Source organism: Peromyscus maniculatus, chromosome 8 (assembly GCF_049852395.1).
Source record: "Peromyscus maniculatus bairdii isolate BWxNUB_F1_BW_parent chromosome 8, HU_Pman_BW_mat_3.1, whole genome shotgun sequence".
NCBI lineage: Eukaryota > Metazoa > Chordata > Mammalia > Rodentia > Cricetidae > Peromyscus > Peromyscus maniculatus.
This window is the reverse complement of record NC_134859.1, coordinates 27,294,038-27,313,402: the sequence shown is the minus strand read 5'-3', so window position 1 is coordinate 27,313,402 and position 19,365 is coordinate 27,294,038. Positions and strand designations below refer to the sequence as shown.

Here is a 19,365-nt window from a genome sequence, read left to right as displayed (position 1 = left end):
AACAAAGGGGACCAACTGGGAGGTGGAAGAGGACATTGGTATGGATTTGGGGTGGGGGTGGGTGGGTGGGTGAATGAATGAGAACAATGTATAATGGCAGTGTATGAAGAGGTCATGATAAAACATTACTGTTAATCCATAAGCTGGAAACCTAATGGGAAGCTGACCCCATGAGGGTTACCACATGCCTTCCTGATGGTGAGGGTTCACCTTCAGAAGGGTGAACAGAAAATCTGCTTAAATACATCCTTTTCTTTAAAATGCAGTCTCAGTATGGAGGCCTGGTTGACCTGAAACACACTATGTAGACTGGGCTGGACTCAAACTCAGTGGTCGGTCTGCCTCTACCTCTCAAGTGCTGGGACTAAGTGCATATGCCACTACCTCAGGCTTTACTTTTGTTTTGACAACTCTTTTTTGTCCAAGATCCTCCTACCAGGAGTGCTGGGTTCCTACTGCCATTTGATGTATGGACCTAGCCTTAGGGAACGCAGAGGTTTCAGACCCAAGCATGGGGGTGGTGGTAGTCTTACAAGCATTTACTCAGCAGATTTTTGCAAGACTTGCTCTAATTTCTGAGTTAAATTTTTTTTTTCAGATATGGTTTTGATATAACTTTAAACTCTCAATTCTCCTATATTAGCTTCCTGAGTACTGGGATTAAATGCCACCATATCTGACAGGGTCAATGTTATTTCGAAGAGGCTATTTATTATCATCATCATCATTATTATTGTTATTGTTATTATTATTTTCCAGAGCTGAGGACTGAACCCAGGGCCTTGTGCTTGCTAGGCAAGCGCTCTACCATTGAGCTAAATCCCCAACTCTATTATCATTATTAATAATAACACATTAATACTGTCATAGTTCTAACACTAACAACAATCTGTTCTTTAACTCCTGTATGTATTAAATGTGAGATACACATTTATAACACATCAACAGATTGCCATCTAGTACATGAGATGTGCAGTATCCATTATTATTAGTCTTAACCACCTGTGAGGGCATCACTCATATCTCTAAATGAATGTAATTAATAAATATCAATACTATAGCAATGATATTCATAGCTCCAAGACACTCAGCTTCACTTTACCCTAGTTGAGAACTAGCAACAAGTACCTGAAGTTTCAAAGTTCTCTTTAGTTACTCTGGGCCTTTTCTGTTCCTATCCTTGGGTTCCATAGTAAGATTCATCTAGACATACATGACCAACAAAGCAGAAAGTATTTGTTGTCTAGCCTTTCCTGGAAGAAGCTTCTTGTCCCAAGATGGGCAAAACCTCCCCCAGGGTCAGGGAATATTCTCCCTGGTTCAGTCCCCACGTTATGTCCAGTGGCTAGCATCCTGCCTATCATACAGCAGACATCAGTAGTTATGTGAATAGATGAAGTGAATCTTTGTTTTGTCCTGACAACTCATCTTGAAAATTTAATATCACAGAGTATATCCTTCCCCCAGAGGCTGGTTCCCACTTTCCCTTCCTAGCTACAGTCTTTGCATCTCTCAGGGAGCACAGTGAAGCTTGTGACAGCATGTCTCGGATTGGGTGCCTGCTCTTCCTCCCTAGATGTTCCAGTACAGTAATTAATTCATTGTTCAAATTTCAGAGCAGGCAGGGTTTTAATCCCTCTGGAATTGGTTTCGGATGTGGAAGTCATAGTTCCCCACCCTCTAATTGCAGCTGGGAGATAATACAGCATGAGTATTGCAGTTTTGAGCTTGGCAACATGCTAGAAATAAATATCACTTGAGCTTTGAGAGCGTGGCTGGCTGGAGACGTTTCCTTTCTGTTTCACAAATTTAATGCAGAGAGGAGGCTGTGCTGATTCAAAGAATGATTCCTTGGATGCAAAAGAAAAATGAAGCAGGGTATTTGAATTCTAAGTAAATTGTCTTTCATGATCAGAGTGAATTTCAAGTCAAATGGAGTGACTTGCTTGCATAGACAGTGTTGAGACAATATCACCATCCAGTTGGTTGAATTTATACTATTTTTGTTGTGCTGTTCTTTACATATGCATATGCATTGAACTTTGAACAGAGAAGTTCACTCCTGAACAAGGATGACTATGTCAGATCCTAAAACAATGGACTAAGAGGAAACTTTTTAATTTTATAGGCTACTATGTTTGTCTTCCATCACCCCAGTGTTAACCGTCTATTTTTCATTATGCAAAAAGGAGTTGAGTTCTATTGGATCAAAGATCCTTGAAGTAGGTGATGGAAACTCAGTCCCTTGTTTCATCCCTTGGTCCAGCTATGCTTTGATTTCTCACTATTAATCTTGGACTTTTTAAAAACAGGAGCCTTTGGTAGCTTTAATAGCTCATCTGGCATGTACTTGCTTTGGGGCCTTATCAGGACAGAAACCAACCTTTATTTAGAATACACATCACTATTATTACAGGCTACCGACCCCAAAACAAATGAACCAACTAACCACAGACTGAAACCTCCAGAAGAATGAGCCAAATCTTTCCTAATTCGAAGTTGATTATCCTAGGTATTCTGCCACATGGATGAAGAGCTGACCAGCACAGAGCACATGTGAGAAAGGAACTATTATCACCTGCATTTTGTAGATGGAGAAACCTAAATTTGGAGACAATTACTAAATATGGGAATCTGACTAAATATGGGACTTAATCTGATCCCAGGATCCATCAACATAAGCATTCATGCTGTCCCTATGTGCCAGGTGCTTTCCACACAGCATAGGCAATTCTCATGACAATATCACAGCAAGCGATAGCAGCCCCCTTCCTGTTTTAAAATTAGAGAGGAAACTATGGCCTATGGAGAAATGAACAGTGTTACCCCAAGTTACACAATTAGTGAGATCCCAAGTCCAGGTCAGTGGACTAACTCCCTTGATCTGCTATTCAGAGGAGACAGAGTAAGGACGACAAGGTCTGAGTGGTAGGTTACACTGGGGATACTCACTACATTCTTGTAGAAGTAGTACACTACCATCCTGGCCAGGCGCGAGTAACACCAGTGGCCGTGCACGAGAAGCAGCTTCTTGAGGTGGCTGAATCGGGCAATGGCAAAGTCACTGGACATGACAGCCTGGGAGGGAAGAGTGGAGACATCAGCTTTCATGCACACCCACCACTGTCCCGAAAGAAGCTCGCTAAAGGACCGTGCTTTATTCTAGTCAGCAGCATTCGGGGCCTGAATGGTCCCTTGTGATGTAGTCGCTTTTGGGTGGCTCTTTGGATTCTGACATCCCTCCCTCCCTTCTTGGAAGCTGAAAAATTACCAGAATTCAAGAAGGGCAAGTGAGAGGGGCCAGTACTCTACTTGGTCCCTTATTTCTATCCATCTATCCAGCAATCATTCATTAAGGCCCAGTGTTAGTATCTGTTCTAGGGGTGAACCAGAACAGATTTCCATTGGGTGATTCTCAAGCCCCTGAGTACCCCTGGGTACCACTCAAGCAGACTATTGGCATAATTTACAGATGACACTGTTGGTTGGGAAGTTTATTTACACAATGTTAAGATGGGCATTTTATGCTTGGGGCTATTTATAATAAGATACAGTCTTATTCTTAAGAGAATGAGGTTTAGATGTGTTGGTCTTGGTATAAGTACTTTTCAGATTACGTCAACTCCTTGAGCCTCAGTTTTCCTATCTGAAAAAATGATTGATAATCTATAATCTTTAATAATTATTAAAATTCCATGTGGTAACATATAAATATGAAGTACCTAACATTGCTGGCGTAAGGTAAACATCTGAAAGGGAACAGAGACCTATGGATGCCTTTCTAATTCTCAGCAATGAATTAAAGCAATATCTTCCTTGATGGTGAGACCATGATCCCTGATGGTTCAAAATCACAAAATAGGGCCTGTTTTAGTGGGAAAGAACTATATCATCTCGCTTGAGTATGCATGTTCCAAATGGAATTTTTAGAGAATTAGGTATACTATGAAACTGTACCAATTTATGAGGCAATAAAATATTTTCAAATGTCCCTATGTCTATCATTCAGGTCACATGAAGGGTATGTGGAGTCCGAGAAGGGCTTACATGTTGTGCAGCCTTCTACTATAGCTACCATTGTTTTTTTTTAAAAAGCTACTTTTCCTCAGTGTGCCTCTGTTTTTGGAGGACGGATGGTAAGATTCTGATGACAGAGGACACAAAGGCATGGGAGACACCCCTGACTGTCAGTTAAGAATTCTATGAAGCTCAAAGGAAGGTCTCTTTGGCACCGTGGGATATTCCTCAAATCTCCAGTAAGAATGCAGGAGAGCAGGGAAGAAAAAAGCATTAATGGGTCCATTACCTGCATGCCTTCCTGCCCAGATATTCCAATGCCAATGTCAGCAGCTTGAATCATGCTTACGTCATTCGCTCCATCACCTGAAAAGAGAGAGGTCACAGGGTGTCTTTATTCCTTGTCCAACAGCTCAGTGATGAGAAATCTCAGAGTGTCCCTATTTGCACAGTTGAATTCTTTCAACGTTTCTCTAAATAGGATGTCACTGCTATTTGGCCTGAAAGTTGTCTTTTTTTTTTTTTTTTTAAACTGTGGATGAGAAACCCTAGTTTATTTTAGATCTTTCAATGAGTATTTTTTATTGTCCTCCCCCACCAATGGTGATCCAAAGAGTCATGAGTGGTCCTTTACCTTTTACAGAAAGACCTTTGCAAATGTGAGAATACATTTTGCTGAAGAGCAAAGCAAGAATCTGACCCATTTTGAGACTTGGTCCGGGCAGTCCATCTGGTGAAGGCACTCATAAGTATTGGAACTCGGGTTTTTCTGTTCTGATTCTGAGGTTGTTAGCACTTTGATGTGGCATGTTTCATGAAAGGCTTCTGTGTTCAAGGCTTGTCCCCCAGATGGTGGGTCGACTCACTGAGAACTGACTGGGTCATGAGGGCTCTAACTTTATCAACCAAACAATCCATTCATGGATTAATAATTTGATGGCATTCTTGGGAGCTGGCAGGAGGTGGGGGCTAGCTAAAGGAAGTGGGTGACTTGGGGCATGGCCTTGAAGGGTTTTTGGGCTCCTTCTTGTCTCTCTTTCAGCTTTTCATTGCCATGAGCTAGCACTTCTATTCCAGCACACGACCAGCATGAGTTTGTGCGTGTGTTTGTGTGTGTGTGTGAGTGTGTGTGTGTGCTAGAGCTAGAGCAAACGCTAAGTGAGACTCCACCATGGAGTCACATTCCTCAGTCATCTACCATGGTATTCTGCCTCACACTTCAGGAGAATGGAGTGGAGCCAGGAGTGGACTGAAACTGACCAAATAAACAGCTCCTCATGTCAGATATTTCATGATGACAACGACAAACAGGTAACTAACACAAGGCCGAGGAGCCCTCTCTACCTCAGTGTGACTTGCACCAGCTACCATACCATGGTGGCTAGAATGCAGGGACAGCCAGATCCCCAGAGACTGTGTAACATCCAAAGGGATGGTCGACAGTCAGTTTTCTGTATGAATGTGGAAAAGTGAGGTTGACTCACTTTTTTGGCTGAGATATACTAGTCACATTGAATGAATTGAGATTTCATGAAATAGGAAGTGAGGCCATGAAAATAAACACACACACACACACACACACACACACACACACACACACACACACACACACACCATACTCTACCTCCGGCATCAGGACTATATATCAAATACCCAGTTCTCTGATGAAGTAAGAACTCTGTATCTACAGTGTCCAGTACAGAAACTGCTGCCATTTTCTTTCTATTGAAATGTAGCTGGGGAAGTTGTATTTAATGAAGAAGCCACATATAGCTCTGTACAGCGAGGGCATCTTACAGAGTCCAACTTTCCTCAGTGCTTTATCTTTCAAGCCAGAGCTCAGTAAACTGAACTCTAAAGGATCCAGTAAATATTTTAGACTTTGGAAGCCACAAAGTCAAATAATTGTTGTTGCTCAAAGGCTGGTAGTTATAAACTTTACACTTAAGAATACAAAAACCATTATTACATTCCACACAAAAATATGTAGTAGGCTGGACACAGCCTGTGGGCTATGTTTTGATAACTCCCATTATAGATCGTGTTGACTGTATTCTTTTCCTGGTCCCACTTTTTTCCCTAAAAGCTTCTCATATATAAGCTGTAATTAAGTTTACATTGTTCATCACAGAAAATATGGAATTGGAGAGGAGAGAAAATAATTTTCCCTAATTATTTGGCATCAAGTATAATTGAGCTTAAAATGTTATCATTAAAATTGTACCCCATAAATTTATACAATTATGTCAATTAAAAATCTAGTATTTGCCTTTCTAGGTAGACTTTGTTATTATATTAATTCTTTTTTCAATAGCACAGCAGTCCATAATTTTAATCCTTTTGAAGGTAGAATAAATCTAAGCTTTAACTTCTGTTGGCACATCAGGAGAAGCAGAGGTGTGGAATCATGCTATTTCTTGCCCCATTGGGTTTGTTTCTGTTGCTATGGGAGTGAGACCAATCTCTAACCTCAGAGAATATGTGCTGGGCTATTGCCTATTGTCTATCTGGGTTACAGAAGAGGACAATTCACAGCATTGAGGTAGCAATGTAGTTGCTTAGGGATCTGTTCCTTTCATTGTCTTATATATCTTATATAGTCCAGACTGGCCTAGTGTTGGTGGGAGTGACCTTGGATTTTGGGTCCTCCTACCTCTGCCTCCTAAGTGCTGGGTTATATGCCTGTGCCACTGTGTTTGATCCTCTAGTTTTTAAATTCAGTTTTTATATTGCACATGAAGCCTGAGGAAAGAACATAATATTTTCCAGATCTCTGGAACATCAGAGGAAGAAGAGAGGCTAGAACCATCTACAGAGTGATTTAGTTACCCTTGTCTGTGAGGGCTTCCTCCCAGGACTTCCTATGTGTGTCTGAAACCATGGAGGGTGCGATACTCTATAGACTATTTTTTTGTTTTGTTTTTTAAATATATTTTTATATACATATGTAATGATAATAAATTTTAATCCATAAATTATGCCCAATAAAAGGTAACAATAACTAACATATAATATTATAGTAAATTAAAACAATATACTACAATAGTTATTTAGACTCAAGAATGTTTATTTCTATGGTTATCTACTCTTAGGCCCAAAGGCAACTAAAATGATAGAAAGTGAGGCTTGGATGCTGTGTGTGTTTATGTGTATGTGTATGTGTGTGTTGAGGGATGAGGAGGGAGTGGCTGTATTTACTACATGTATGGAATGTATGGAATGTGCTGATCATGAGATCAAATAGTGAATGATGATCATGAGATCAAATAGTGAATGAAGCAGACCCCATCTCTGGAAGTCCAGGAATCTGTAAACTATTGCAGAAGTGGTCACAGAAGGGACAATAGATATTGGGCCTAAATGAGAAATGGGAATCCCAGAAAAGGGCAAGATAAGTAGGAGGCGAGGACCACGGCACATAACTTATTTGAAGGGAACATGAAGAACCCAGTGATGAGGAATAAAAGGTGGTCATGATGAGACACTGTCAGACAGTTAGTGGAGGCCAGATTGTGAAGATTCTTGTAAACCAGGCTTGTTATGCCTGGGAGGTACTCAGTGAGAAGTATTTATTTCTGTGCTTTGACCTGATTTGTTCAAGCCCCTCTGAGCAATTTATCATCAGTCAACCAGAATGGATTAAGAATATGGTTGGTGCTGGCCTTGGATTTAGAGACTAGTATACGAAATTAAAAGTGAGCTCACCTAATGTTTTGAAATCTCTCTACCAGTCCCCTATCCTCAGAAGAATAACAAATTCATAGCTACCATAGATATTACCATGGGTAAACTAATTCTGAAAGGGCACTGGATGGTATCTCCTAGTGGTGCTATCTTGGTTTCTGGTAAAAATATTAAAAAAAAAAAACAACCTACATTCATGTTTTAAGTCCCTAGCCCTTGTTAGCAATGACCTCCCTGTAAGATTGGATTTTTATTTAGTTAACTGGCCAGTTCTAAGAGCTTGATCATTGCTCTAATCTAGTGACCCCCATTTTGTCACCTAATAGCCACGTCTTGACTGTGATTTTTATCAAAGGCAATGACCCTCAGCCTAAGCATGTCAGCTTTCCTTGATGACCCAGATCATCATCCCTGCCAAGATGCCACCCACATCCCAGCATGATGGATACCTATGGAAAGAGTCATGACGCTCAACTTGTCTCGCACCAGCTTGACAATCATACTCTTCTGGAGTGGGGTGGAGCGGCAACACAGGACAGACCGACAGTACTGGGTCAACTCCAGGAACTTATTTTCCAGATTTCCCTGGAAAATTGCATTCAGTGTCTTCCCATCAATGACCAGTCCAACTTCAGGAGCCAGAGCTCTTGAGTTAACAGTTGGCATGTTAGATGGCATGTGGCACCCACAGAGTTTTCGGGCTGGCTGTTGTGGTTCATGAAAACTCTTTACATCCTCCAATGCACAGTTGAGGATGGACTCACAGGTTTCCTGTAGAGAGTCATACAGTATTAGTGAGCAACCTTGTATGTTAAAGCTTTACCTTTATTTTTGTAAGATAATTATAAAACTCTTACCGTATAGGTTGTTTAGGAATTTTTCTCTAAGTTCACTGTACATTTCTCTGCAGCATTTGAAGCAGCATTAAACTATACTAATTTTGAAACAAATTAATGACCAGAATAGGAGAAGGTGATTAGGATTAAAATAAAACTTGCACAGCAAGAAGGCAACTGAGTTGAGGTGGGTATACAATAAAAACCAACACTAATATACTGGTAGACACTGATAATATTTCATGCTGTTATATAAACTGGTTTCAGTCTCTTCTAGACTCCCCCTGCTCCCTGTTGCCCCTTTTGATGTTTTTGTAGAGATTCCTGGTCAAGATTTAGAGATGAGGAGATTGAAATGATGAGTAACTTAGTAACTTACTCAATGTCAACTTAACCTAGTAGTGAGGCACGATCTTGACTTCTTCAAACGTGGCTTCCTAACTTCAAAAGCAAACCACTGCCCTGTGTTTATCTATTGGTCTGCTCCACAGAGGTTTTAAGAACTGTGCTATGAAGGTTTTTTCATGTTGGTCTGAACTGACCATGGATGTGAAGTTCTTACTGGTTCAAAGAATATTCTCTGTTATTTCTGTTTCTTTGAGATGGTCTTTTCATACAGCCCAGGTTGGCCTTGAACTTGTGATCCTACTGCTTCCTTTTACAAGTCCTGTGATCCTACTGCTTCCCTTTTCAAGTACTGTGATTAAAGCTGTACTGCTATCATGCTAGTTTTATGATTTTTCAAATGATGCTTACTTTGAAATGCAGAGAGGAAGTTGTTTTTAATTAGCAATCCTTTTCTACCAGTTTGAATTTTATCAGTGATAAAATCATATCTTGCTATTAATTATTCTTCTGATATATCTTCAACTCTTATAAACATCACTTTTTAATAAAGCTTGAGAAAACAGAGTTAATAGCATAAGTAATTTTAATAACATGCAGTACTCGTATGAACTGTATTTTTCCATGTGCAAGTGTGGCATGCATGCATTTGTGCATGGAAGTTTACATATGTGTTGGTGAATGTGTAGGTGCCTCTGGAGGCCAGAGGTGGATGTTGGATGCTGCCTTGATCATGTTCCACTTTACAGAGTTAGGGTTTCCTGCTAAAGCTAGAATTTGTCAATTTGGCTAGTCTATCTAGCCAGCTTGCCCTGAGCATTCCCTGTCTCAGCCTTCTATGTGCTGGGATTACAGGCAGGCACCATGCCCACTTAGCATATGGGTGCTAGGGATCTGAACTCTGATCCCATGCTTATGCCACAAGTACTTTATTCTTTCAGCCATCCCCTGAGCCCTATCAGGTTCTTTAATCCACGGCAAAGGATGGTACTTCTTTATTAGTCAAAATGCTAAAAATCTATTCTAAGTAAATATTATTCACATGAGTTAATTTCAATGAAATCATTAAGAGAAATAGGTAAAGTAATAGATGGATTTGGGTAGATTTTGCAAAGGTGCTCCTGAAGTGACAGATTTAGAGAAACTCCATCTATAGTGACTTCTGTCTAGCCATCAATGGAGTGATTCCTGGAGCAGAGGCAGCTAGCTCATTTTCCTGAGTTCTCCTCTAGAAGATGCTAAATTACTTGTACACAGTAGGATGTGCACAAAGCCTGGAGGAGCCACAGGAACTGGTTTTGGGTCTATGGTTTTACCAGAGCATTTGTCTAAAAAAGATAACGAGGTGATTATTGCTAGATGTTGGTCTTGGTTATATAAATTCCTCCAGTACTGGCCCACGGTCACCAGAGATATAAATTTCACAGGTAAACCTGAATCTACTTATTTCCAAGTTTTAATCACAATAGTTCTAGTCCCTGAATGCTTAACATTTTGTCGGGAAAATGCAGTAACCAGTGCTTGGAGTAATTCCCTCCAGTCACAGTGATCTAGACCTGATGACTCCCTTCAGTGAAGAGAATTTTCACTGAACAACAACCACCACCACCAAACATTGGGGTGTAACTTCCTTAAGCAGGTTATGCAAGTTGGCTTTCTACTGCAGAACTCTTTCTCACTCTCTCCAGTTGGCTTGCCTTGGGAGGAACCAGCTGCATGGCTGTGGAATGGCCTGTGGCAAAGCCCAGAGGACTTTGAGCTGAGGTCTAGTAACAGCTGTGGGGGTCAGCTTGAAAGCTGAGTGCCTTCCTACCTGTGAACCCTTCACAGTGGAAGCTTCATCGGGCCTCAGAGCCCTGGAAAGGTGGTCTGCAACTTCACTGAGACCTTCATCCACAGGCCCCAGCTCAGAAACCCCCAGGTTTCTAACTCAGACCTTGGCATCATAAAGGTGTGCTGTGGCCGCTAAACTCTGGGGACAACTTGTTATAGAACAACAGCTAACTAATGTAGGGACAAAGTAAGTACTTTACTCTGATCTTATTTACTCCTTCCAGCAATCTGTAAAATAAGTATTTTAAATCCATGCTTTACAGCTGAGAGGAAGAAAGATAGGAAGTATGTTGTTTGGAGCATATGACGCTCTAAAGGGGTTGTCAATAATAACAGTAACAATGATTGTTATTATTAGTTTTTTGAAATGCATTTTTAGTCATTGAATACTTAGTCCCTTATTATATATAAGAGAACCTAGAGATCTAGGCAGGCCCCATAAAACTTGTTTATTGCATATATATATATATATATATATATATATATATATATATATATATATATACACACACACACACAAAAGAGATACTAGACTTAAATGTGTTTATAGTTAGGCAAACTAAAACCCTTTGTGAAAATATTTACTGAATAGGTAATTACATTAAACTAGGGTTTAAATAAATCGGAGATTTAGAGTGTATATTCCCACTTTCTAGTTTTAACATATTTTTGTATCTACTACTTACTCCCAGGGAAAAGGCTGAGGAAGACTAATTTTATAGGATTAGTGGGTCCTGGGATGTAGACAGGTGTGAATATATACATTTTGAAATAATGCATCTTTCTTCATGGTATAACAATCAATTATAAATCTTTCCCACCTTCTGTTCTGGGGTCTAAACCAGCCAGTGAGAGGCCTGAATCTCTCTCCTTCTCTGGCGGCCTCTCACTCAGCCTTTCCTAGGGCTATACTAGGTTGCCAGGTTCCGCTCCTCACCATCCCTTGGGTACAGTGCTCTCCTTGTCTCCATGACTCACATCCCTGCCCCTCTGATGGGATACATCTCAGCACTCATTTTCTACACTCCTCACTTCTCTTTTGACACTTGCACCAGGAAAAGAGGAGCCACCCTCCTAATACAAACTTGTATGACAGGGAGGAAGACACTTGGTTAGATTTCACACAGCGCTCTCCCGGTCCTCACTCTTTGTGAACTACAACACACTCAGGTGGAAATGACTGTTTTAGGACTTTATTCCTTTCTCCTCATCTCCCATCCCATCAAAACATACCAGCTGAAGGCATTATTTCCTTAGGGTCCTGCTCCACGACATACAAATTGGTGTTGAAAATTTAACTCTGAGTAATTTCAGTTTACGTGGGAGTTTTCAATAGGTGTTGAAAATTTAAACTCTGAGTAATTTCAGTTTATGTGGGACTTTTCAATAGGTGGGCTAATCTTAACTGTCAAGACACTGACAATTGAATAAACAGTGCAGCGTATGTGACTCGCTCTAGCCTGGCAAGAGAGCAGAATTCTAGACTTGGTTGTTTTCATAGAGTAGCAGGGGAAGCTGTTGGGCTAGAGACTGAGCCTTGGGGGCTTTCAATGTCCTTACCTGTAAAGTAGGGAGATAAGCAGCAGCACCCAAATGAACAGTTAAGTATGTGGAGAGGTTACTGAATACTGGGCTGAATGTCTTCTAGACCCTTCCTTGGATCCTCTGAGGTCCAAGATCCTAAGAGTTGGCTGAGGGGCTGCTGCATATATAACATTCAATCCTTCTCTAAACTGGCTTCAATCTACTTGTCCCACCTATCTCTTTGGCCTCACCTGATTCTCTGTGTTAATGGAGTACACGGTGTCCGTCTGATCTAGCAGTTTGCAAGAATAAGCAATATTGACTGCTGTCTCCTGTTTATCTCCTGTCAAAACCCAAAGCTGGATTCCAGCCTCCCGAAGTGCAGCGATGGTATCTGGAACTCCTTCTTGGAGTCGATCCTCAATTCCTGTGGCTCCTGGAAAGTCCAAAGATGTGGGAGCTCAGTTATAGCAAATGCGTGACTGCTTACTTTCTCAAAGTACTACACAGCCAAGCAGTGTTTATCAAATATCTTCTGTGTATTAGTCTGTGCCCCTAGGATACAGCCATGAACTAGATAAAGATTATTCCTGTGATGGCTAATTTTATGTCAACTTGACATAATCTAAAGTCATTTGAGAGAAGGGAACTCCAGTTGAGAAAACGCTTCCATAAGATTGGCTGTAGGTAGGCCTGTACAGCATTTTATTAATTAGTGATTGATGTAGGAGGGTCCAGCCCAGCTCATTATGGGTGGGGCTGCCTCCGGGCAAATGGTCCTGGATTCTATATGAAAGCAGGCAGAGCAAGCCATGGAAAACAAGCTATTAAACAGCACCCCTCCATGGTCTTTGCATCAGCTTCTGCCTCCAGGGTCCTGCCCTGTTTGAGTTCCTGTCCTGACTTCCTTCAGTGTTGAACAGTAAAGTAGAAACATAAGCCAGATAAACCTATTCTTTCCCAATTTGCTTTTGGTCATGGTATTACCACAGCAATAGCAACACTAACTAGGACAATTGGTACCTGCCCAGAACTCAAGTCATTGGATGAAGGTTTGTAGCTGAGCTATGTGGCAAGGTCAGAGTGCTATGTGAGTGGATGCTGAGCTTCACCTTGAAAGTCAAGGACAATTTCCTGGTGAAAGACCATGTTGGTTCAGACCTGGAAGATCAGTCACAGAGGTGAAGGTAATGGGATCTGCATGTTTGACAGTCTAGAGTTTAGACAGCTAGACAGGAGACAGAAGAGAATGTGAGAGGGAGGGAGAAGGGCTTCCGGGCCATATCAGAGCCTTGATAGATAGGCAATTTATCTTGCAGCAAAGAAAGCCATTAAAGGGTGTGAGCTGAGGGGGACCGGATCAGGTTTATATTTTCAGATCATTCTAGAGAGTGGATGGGAGATGGAAGAAGCTGGATGAGAGGTTCTTAGGGGCTGAGCAGGAGTGCAGAGGAGACCTGGTGGTGGCCTGTAGTGACACAGGGCAATGGGTGTGGAAGAGATGAAATAGGAACCTTCATTCTGCAGCTGATGACGGCAGATTTAATAGGGCTTCAATTTTTTGCTACTCTTCTCGGAGAGAATTAGACACACAGATGCCGTCATTTGTGGATGATCTCAAGCTTTGCCTCAACCCCGAGGAATCCATCCCCAGATATTAAATAGTTGCTAAGTGCTTAAGCAAAAACTCAGCCTACACTTAAAACGAGATTCATTTCAGGCTATAGACTAGTGGCTAACCATTTCACTCAGAGTCAAAGCAAAGGCTTTGTTTCTTTCAACAATCAGGAGTGGTTAAAACGTTGGCAAAGCAGTGACATTGGCTGCCTATTGAAAAATCAACTCATATTTTGAGATTTAGTGTGAAGGCCATACAATATTTTTGGTGGTCACAGGAAATCTGCCATCAAGTCACATTTCCCAGCCACCTTGGGGTGACAAAAGGGACCCGTCTCTCTTCAAATGTGCCTGTTTTGTATTTTGGGTACAAATACACAGGTAAACAACTCTATGGATAGTGACGGCTTAAATATCATCTTTCTCTGTGAGGTTCAGCCTGCAAGGTGAACTTCGGAAGTCGATTTATAGTACAGCAAGGCTGTGTAAAGGAGGGGGGAGGAAACACATTAATCTGTGTGAAAGGGAAAGTGAAACAGGAAGACTGTGGATGCCTCTCCCAGACAGGGAAGATGACTGGCTCCAACAAGTGAGCTCCTCACCAGAGCCAGCTGCTGGACATCTCCTGCAGCTGAGACTTGTTGCTACCCTGAAGCTAAAGACATGTCCAGGATGTGAAAGAGTGGTGGGAACCCCAGATGGGGGTGACTGCCTGCGGCCTTATATGGCAGGTAGAATATTCCAGACTAGCTACCTTCTGGTTCTTGTGAAAACAATTCCTGTGTCCAGCTATAGAGGTGTCAGGGCTCATGAGGCAACATGCACAGGCCTCTGCAGCCCAGGCAAAGGACAAGGAGCTGAAGGTGCTAGAGAGAAATAATTTCTTCTGTTTGAAGGCTCGTCAACTAAGCTTGCTGCTACCCTTTAGGTGTGAAGCCCTCAGCATCTTATAGCAATGAAAGATGGCTTTCGGCTCAATGGCCAGTGCACACCCCTGATTCCTTCATGTGTGTCTTTTTTTTTTTTTTTTTTTGAGACAAGGTTTTTCTATGTAGCTTTGCGCCTTTCCTGGAACTCATTTGGTAGCCCAGGCTGGCCTTGATCTCACAGAGATCCACCTGCCTCTGCCTCCCAAGTGCTGGGATTAAAGGTGTGTGCCACCACCGCCTGGCTTCATGTGTGTCTTTCTAGAAGGGGGCTGGGAAAGAGCCCCTATACCCAAACTCCTTCCTGATGCTGCTCTTCCAGCCTGATGGCCTCAGAGTGATTAAAGTCATGGGCATCTTTCCCCGGGCAGGAGGAGATTCATCTTCCTAAGCAAAGCTTTCACTTTTCAGCTTGCAATGCTCTTCTTCCAACAGACATCCACCCCGTCTCTTAAGCAGCCTCAGTACTTCTCATCTTGCCCCTGGCTTCTCAGTCTACCCTTTCTATAGCAGTGGTCCTGGTGGTTTTACTAAAGTACCCTGTAAATGTTTAGCATATGATTTACATGGCACATCATAAATTGGGTTCTGCTGGCCTCTTCACCTCCTGTCAATTCTCCTCTGTGGTCCAGCTAAAGCAGATCTCTGCATTTCCACCTCTCCTCAGACCTCACTTCCCGCCTTTCATTTAGTCCCTTTGTTCGGTCATGAACGCTCCCTCTCCCCATTTTCTGAACAGCTTATCATTTTGTTTTCAATTAGTGGCCTTCCAAGAGCCTCTTTGGTCCCAGTATGAGGTTGAAACCTCCTATTTTGCATTTGTCTCCCACCTCTACGTCTTTTGGCTCAGATCTTACCACTTGCTGAGTGATGAAATGACTTGTCTAACCATCCCATCTAGATGGCTAGACTCTGAGCGATTTAGAAGTGGGAAGGTAGAGGCTGTGGTTTGCATTTCTCGGTGTAGCTGCAAAGTCTAGCATGCTACTTGGGGCACATAGTAGGCAGACAACAAACATTTGAATGGGCAAAGGAGTTTGTGGTTGAGGAAGAAGCCAAATTCATAGGTTTCTTCCATCAGGGAGTCTGGGAATGCTCTCAGAACATCCCCAGGAAGCCGGGCTGGTTGCTGGCATGGCCCAATTATGCCAAATATCTGGAAACACCCAGGGAAGGCTCCTAATTGAGACAAAATTGTAGTGGCACCAGAATCCTGGCTAAGAGCTGGTTTCCTAATGTGTAGCATTCCCCTTTCTGTCTTTTTAATGTGGTGATGCCTTATTTGCAGCTACCGAGTAAGGTGAGATGATTCTCCAGGTGCTGGGCTGTCTCCATCAGAAGCTCTTCTCTGTTGTCAAGGGATGCCTCAGCTTCACGCCGGAAACTGGCCCACCTCTGGAAGTCCTCTTCATTTACAACCTATAAAACAAGAAGAGGATTATTAGTAACCTTGAGTGGATAAGCAAATGGAGTCCCCTCTTCTTCCTCATGTGCTGGGCTTCCTATATGTCTGCTTGGACTTCATTGGGTGCAGAATTCTCCATAGTGAAGTTTTGAATGCATAAATTGATTACAGCTTAATTCGTATGTTTCACGACCACCAAACATCTGCTGAGTCCCTACTGTGCTCAGGGCTCTGGAGATGAATAACAAAAAAGGTCTCAGGATGCCACAGATTATATGCTGGTGGCAGGTGAGACATTTTAGTCAGGTAAGCGATGTAAATGAATACATCATTTCAAGGAGTACTATGTAGATAATAAAAAGGCTAAACTATAGAGTCTGTTGGGGTTGTGGCTTTTTGTTGAATAGTAAGATCTTCTTGTCAGGTAACATGCAAACTGAGACTCAATGAGTCCATACATCAGTAGATAGCCTTATGCCCAGAATATGGACACCATAAATTGGAGTTGATGGGTTATTATATAACAAAAGAGGACATAGCATTGAGGGGGTAAGGAGGTAGGACAGTTCCTGGAGAAGTTAAGGTGAGAAGTTGGGGGTGTGTGAATATGATCAAAATACATTGTATGAAATTCTCAGGAACTTAAAATATTTTAAAAGGGCCCAATTCTAGGAGTCATGAGGAGGAACAAGTGCAAAGGCTGTGAAACAGCCATGAACTTGACCCCATTCGGGATCCAATAATGCATCAGCCAATGGAGATGAAAAGTAAAGGGAAGGGCCAGACATGAGGCTGGAGAGGAAAACAGTAGCCCTATTTTCCACAGCCTGTAGAACACTCGACCAGGCAGGTTGTCAAACATACAGAGGTGCTATGTCTTTCTCCTTTGGAGTCCCACAGCACTTTGGGGCCACCGTGTTTATATGTTTGCATTCTCTTTTATTTTTTTTTGGTTTTTCAAGACAGGGTTTCTCTGTGTAGCTTTGGGCCTGCACCTGGATCTCGCTCTGTAGACCAGGCTGGCCTTGAACTCACAGCGATCCGTCTGCCTCTGCTTCCCGAGTGCTGAGATTAAAGGCGTGTGCCACCACCGCCCAGCTGCATTCTCTTTTATGATTGAGTAATTATTTTATACAAGCACTAAATATTCATTGAGTCCCTCTGAGTGGCACTATAGGGAAAAATCAAGGGACATAGGCTTTGTTTGTTCTGAGACAGGATCTCATGATGTACCTTTGGCTGGCTTGGAATTCACAGAGATCTACCTGCCTTTGCCTCCTGAGTGCTAGGATTAAAGGTGTGCACCCCCAAGCCTGACCACAGGTGGCTCTTTTACATTTGAGAAATGTACAGTCCATAACAGGAGACAAAATAGACACAGACTTATGGAACGCAGACAGCGGTAAGGGTATAATTATAGGCCCTAGAGAACATTGTAAGCTGTGGTTGCTGTCCTAAAGACACGTCAGCCGGTGATGAGATAGGTGCCCGGACAGGCCTGGCTTTAAAGTGAGTATGTTTAATCTCGATGCTGTACTAAACATCATGAAGCATACGAGCAGCCCTGGGAGACTCAGAGGAGAAACTACTTATAGCCACCTTAAAAAAATGAGCATCATGGCATTCCTATTAGACATTACATACCTCATCAGATGACCTTGCTCTGTCATTCAAAGCCCCTGTTTTGCAGGGCCTGCAAAGTTAAGTATCTGAGAGCAAGAGGTGGGTGATCTGTATGGCCACATCTGGGCCAAGGGTAAAGCAACAGCTGGTGATGGGGATTGTAGGCAAGAGCAGAACACAGCTGAATACGTCACCATGGCCCTCATCACAGGCATCAGCTGCTACATAGGTATAGTGATCGGTGCCATTCAGTGAAGATTCAGATTCTCAAGGGAAACCAGAAAGCTAGATCTCTCTCTCTCTCTCTCTCTCTCTCTCTCTCTCTCTCTCTCTCTCTCTCTCTCTCTCTCTCTCTCTCACACACACACACACACACACACACACACACACACACACACACACATAGACACAGACACACACGGAGCATGCCTGCAGGGGTTTATTCTTACCTTCTTAGCAATGCACAGGGTTCGAAGGCCATCTCTTGCATATAAGTCCAGATGTTTTTGGGTCCGGGCATGGATTCTTTTCAGCTTTTTTTCCACATCAATATCACTCACTGTCAAATAATTGTTATTTCTCATGAAGCCATGGGCAAATACTCAGGGAGCTTTGCCCTCAGCTCTCCAGAATCTTCCTAGGTAACCACAGCAGCTTTAAAGGAGGAGTCCCCTTTCCCAGCCCTCCCTAGGAACGTGGAAGAGGTCTTGTGATAAAAGGCTGCCCTGGAAAATGATAATTTTAAGAGTCCCCATGTGGTCTGCTCCTTATAGGTTTTCTTCAAAAGCCTGGCTGGAAAAAGTGCTACTTAAAGCAAGGAGGTAATCTAAGAAATTGCTCCAATCCATCTACCTACAAGAGAACCTCCTTGGAAGTTAATACAAAGGTATCCTCAGGTGGATGGCAGGGGCTAGGAGTTTCAGTCTTCCTTGTTACCCGAGGTATGTTTTTAGTTGCCAGTCGCGCCCGCAGAGCCAACCAACTTTGCAAACTGTTCTCTGAAACTTAGACAATCCATCATCCTCTCTGTCATCTACTTTAGTTCTTGTCAAGCTCGGTCTCAAGACAGCTGCAAACCTGGATCTCATTAGCGGAGTTCTTCAGCATATGCAGTTTGCTGACTTAGGCTTTCTCTCAATATGAGGGATGGTGTTAGAAAAAAAAAAATAGCTTTTGCATTTCCTGTAACTATAGTGTGAAAAATACCTCACTGCCTTGTTCAAAATCCCTGTGTTAAAGTTCTGTGTAGCATATTTTTTTTTCTGAAGTCATTTGTTTTTTCTCTATTAGACAGTAAGAATATTTTGGGGCTGGGCTGGCTGGGGAGGGGCAGGACTGATGATAATGTCACTTCCTTTATCTAAGCTGTGACAGGCATCACTCATCTATCATAGCAGGCTGTAAATCTGAGCAATGCAAACTTCAGAAATCCCTTACCAGTGCTGGACAGAGGTTGTAGAGAGACCCTCAGTAGTGAATAGAATTTGAATACCTCACCCATTCCTTTGTACAGTACAAAGGTAAAAATATAATTCCTAACAGTGATCTCACTAAG

The 19,365-nt window shown here is 42.3% G+C and overlaps 1 protein-coding gene across 3 annotated transcripts in view; it reads right to left on the bottom strand.

Annotated features, from left to right (window-relative positions):
* The window catches only part of Atp10b (ATPase phospholipid transporting 10B (putative)), a 303,657-nt gene that overhangs the window by 23,452 nt on the left and 260,840 nt on the right, over window positions 1-19,365 (bottom strand). For all 3 annotated transcript variants that reach the window (XM_076578189.1, XM_006971615.4, XM_042283849.2), the window contains 6 exons: window positions 18,260-18,369; window positions 16,075-16,201; window positions 12,491-12,675; window positions 8,151-8,472; window positions 4,307-4,383; window positions 2,953-3,078 (listed from right to left, as the gene is read on the bottom strand). In XM_076578189.1, coding sequence (XP_076434304.1) covers window positions 2,953-3,078; window positions 4,307-4,383; window positions 8,151-8,472; window positions 12,491-12,675; window positions 16,075-16,201; window positions 18,260-18,369 — 947 coding nt within the window. The remainder of the gene's footprint in view (window positions 1-2,952; window positions 3,079-4,306; window positions 4,384-8,150; window positions 8,473-12,490; window positions 12,676-16,074; window positions 16,202-18,259; window positions 18,370-19,365) is intronic.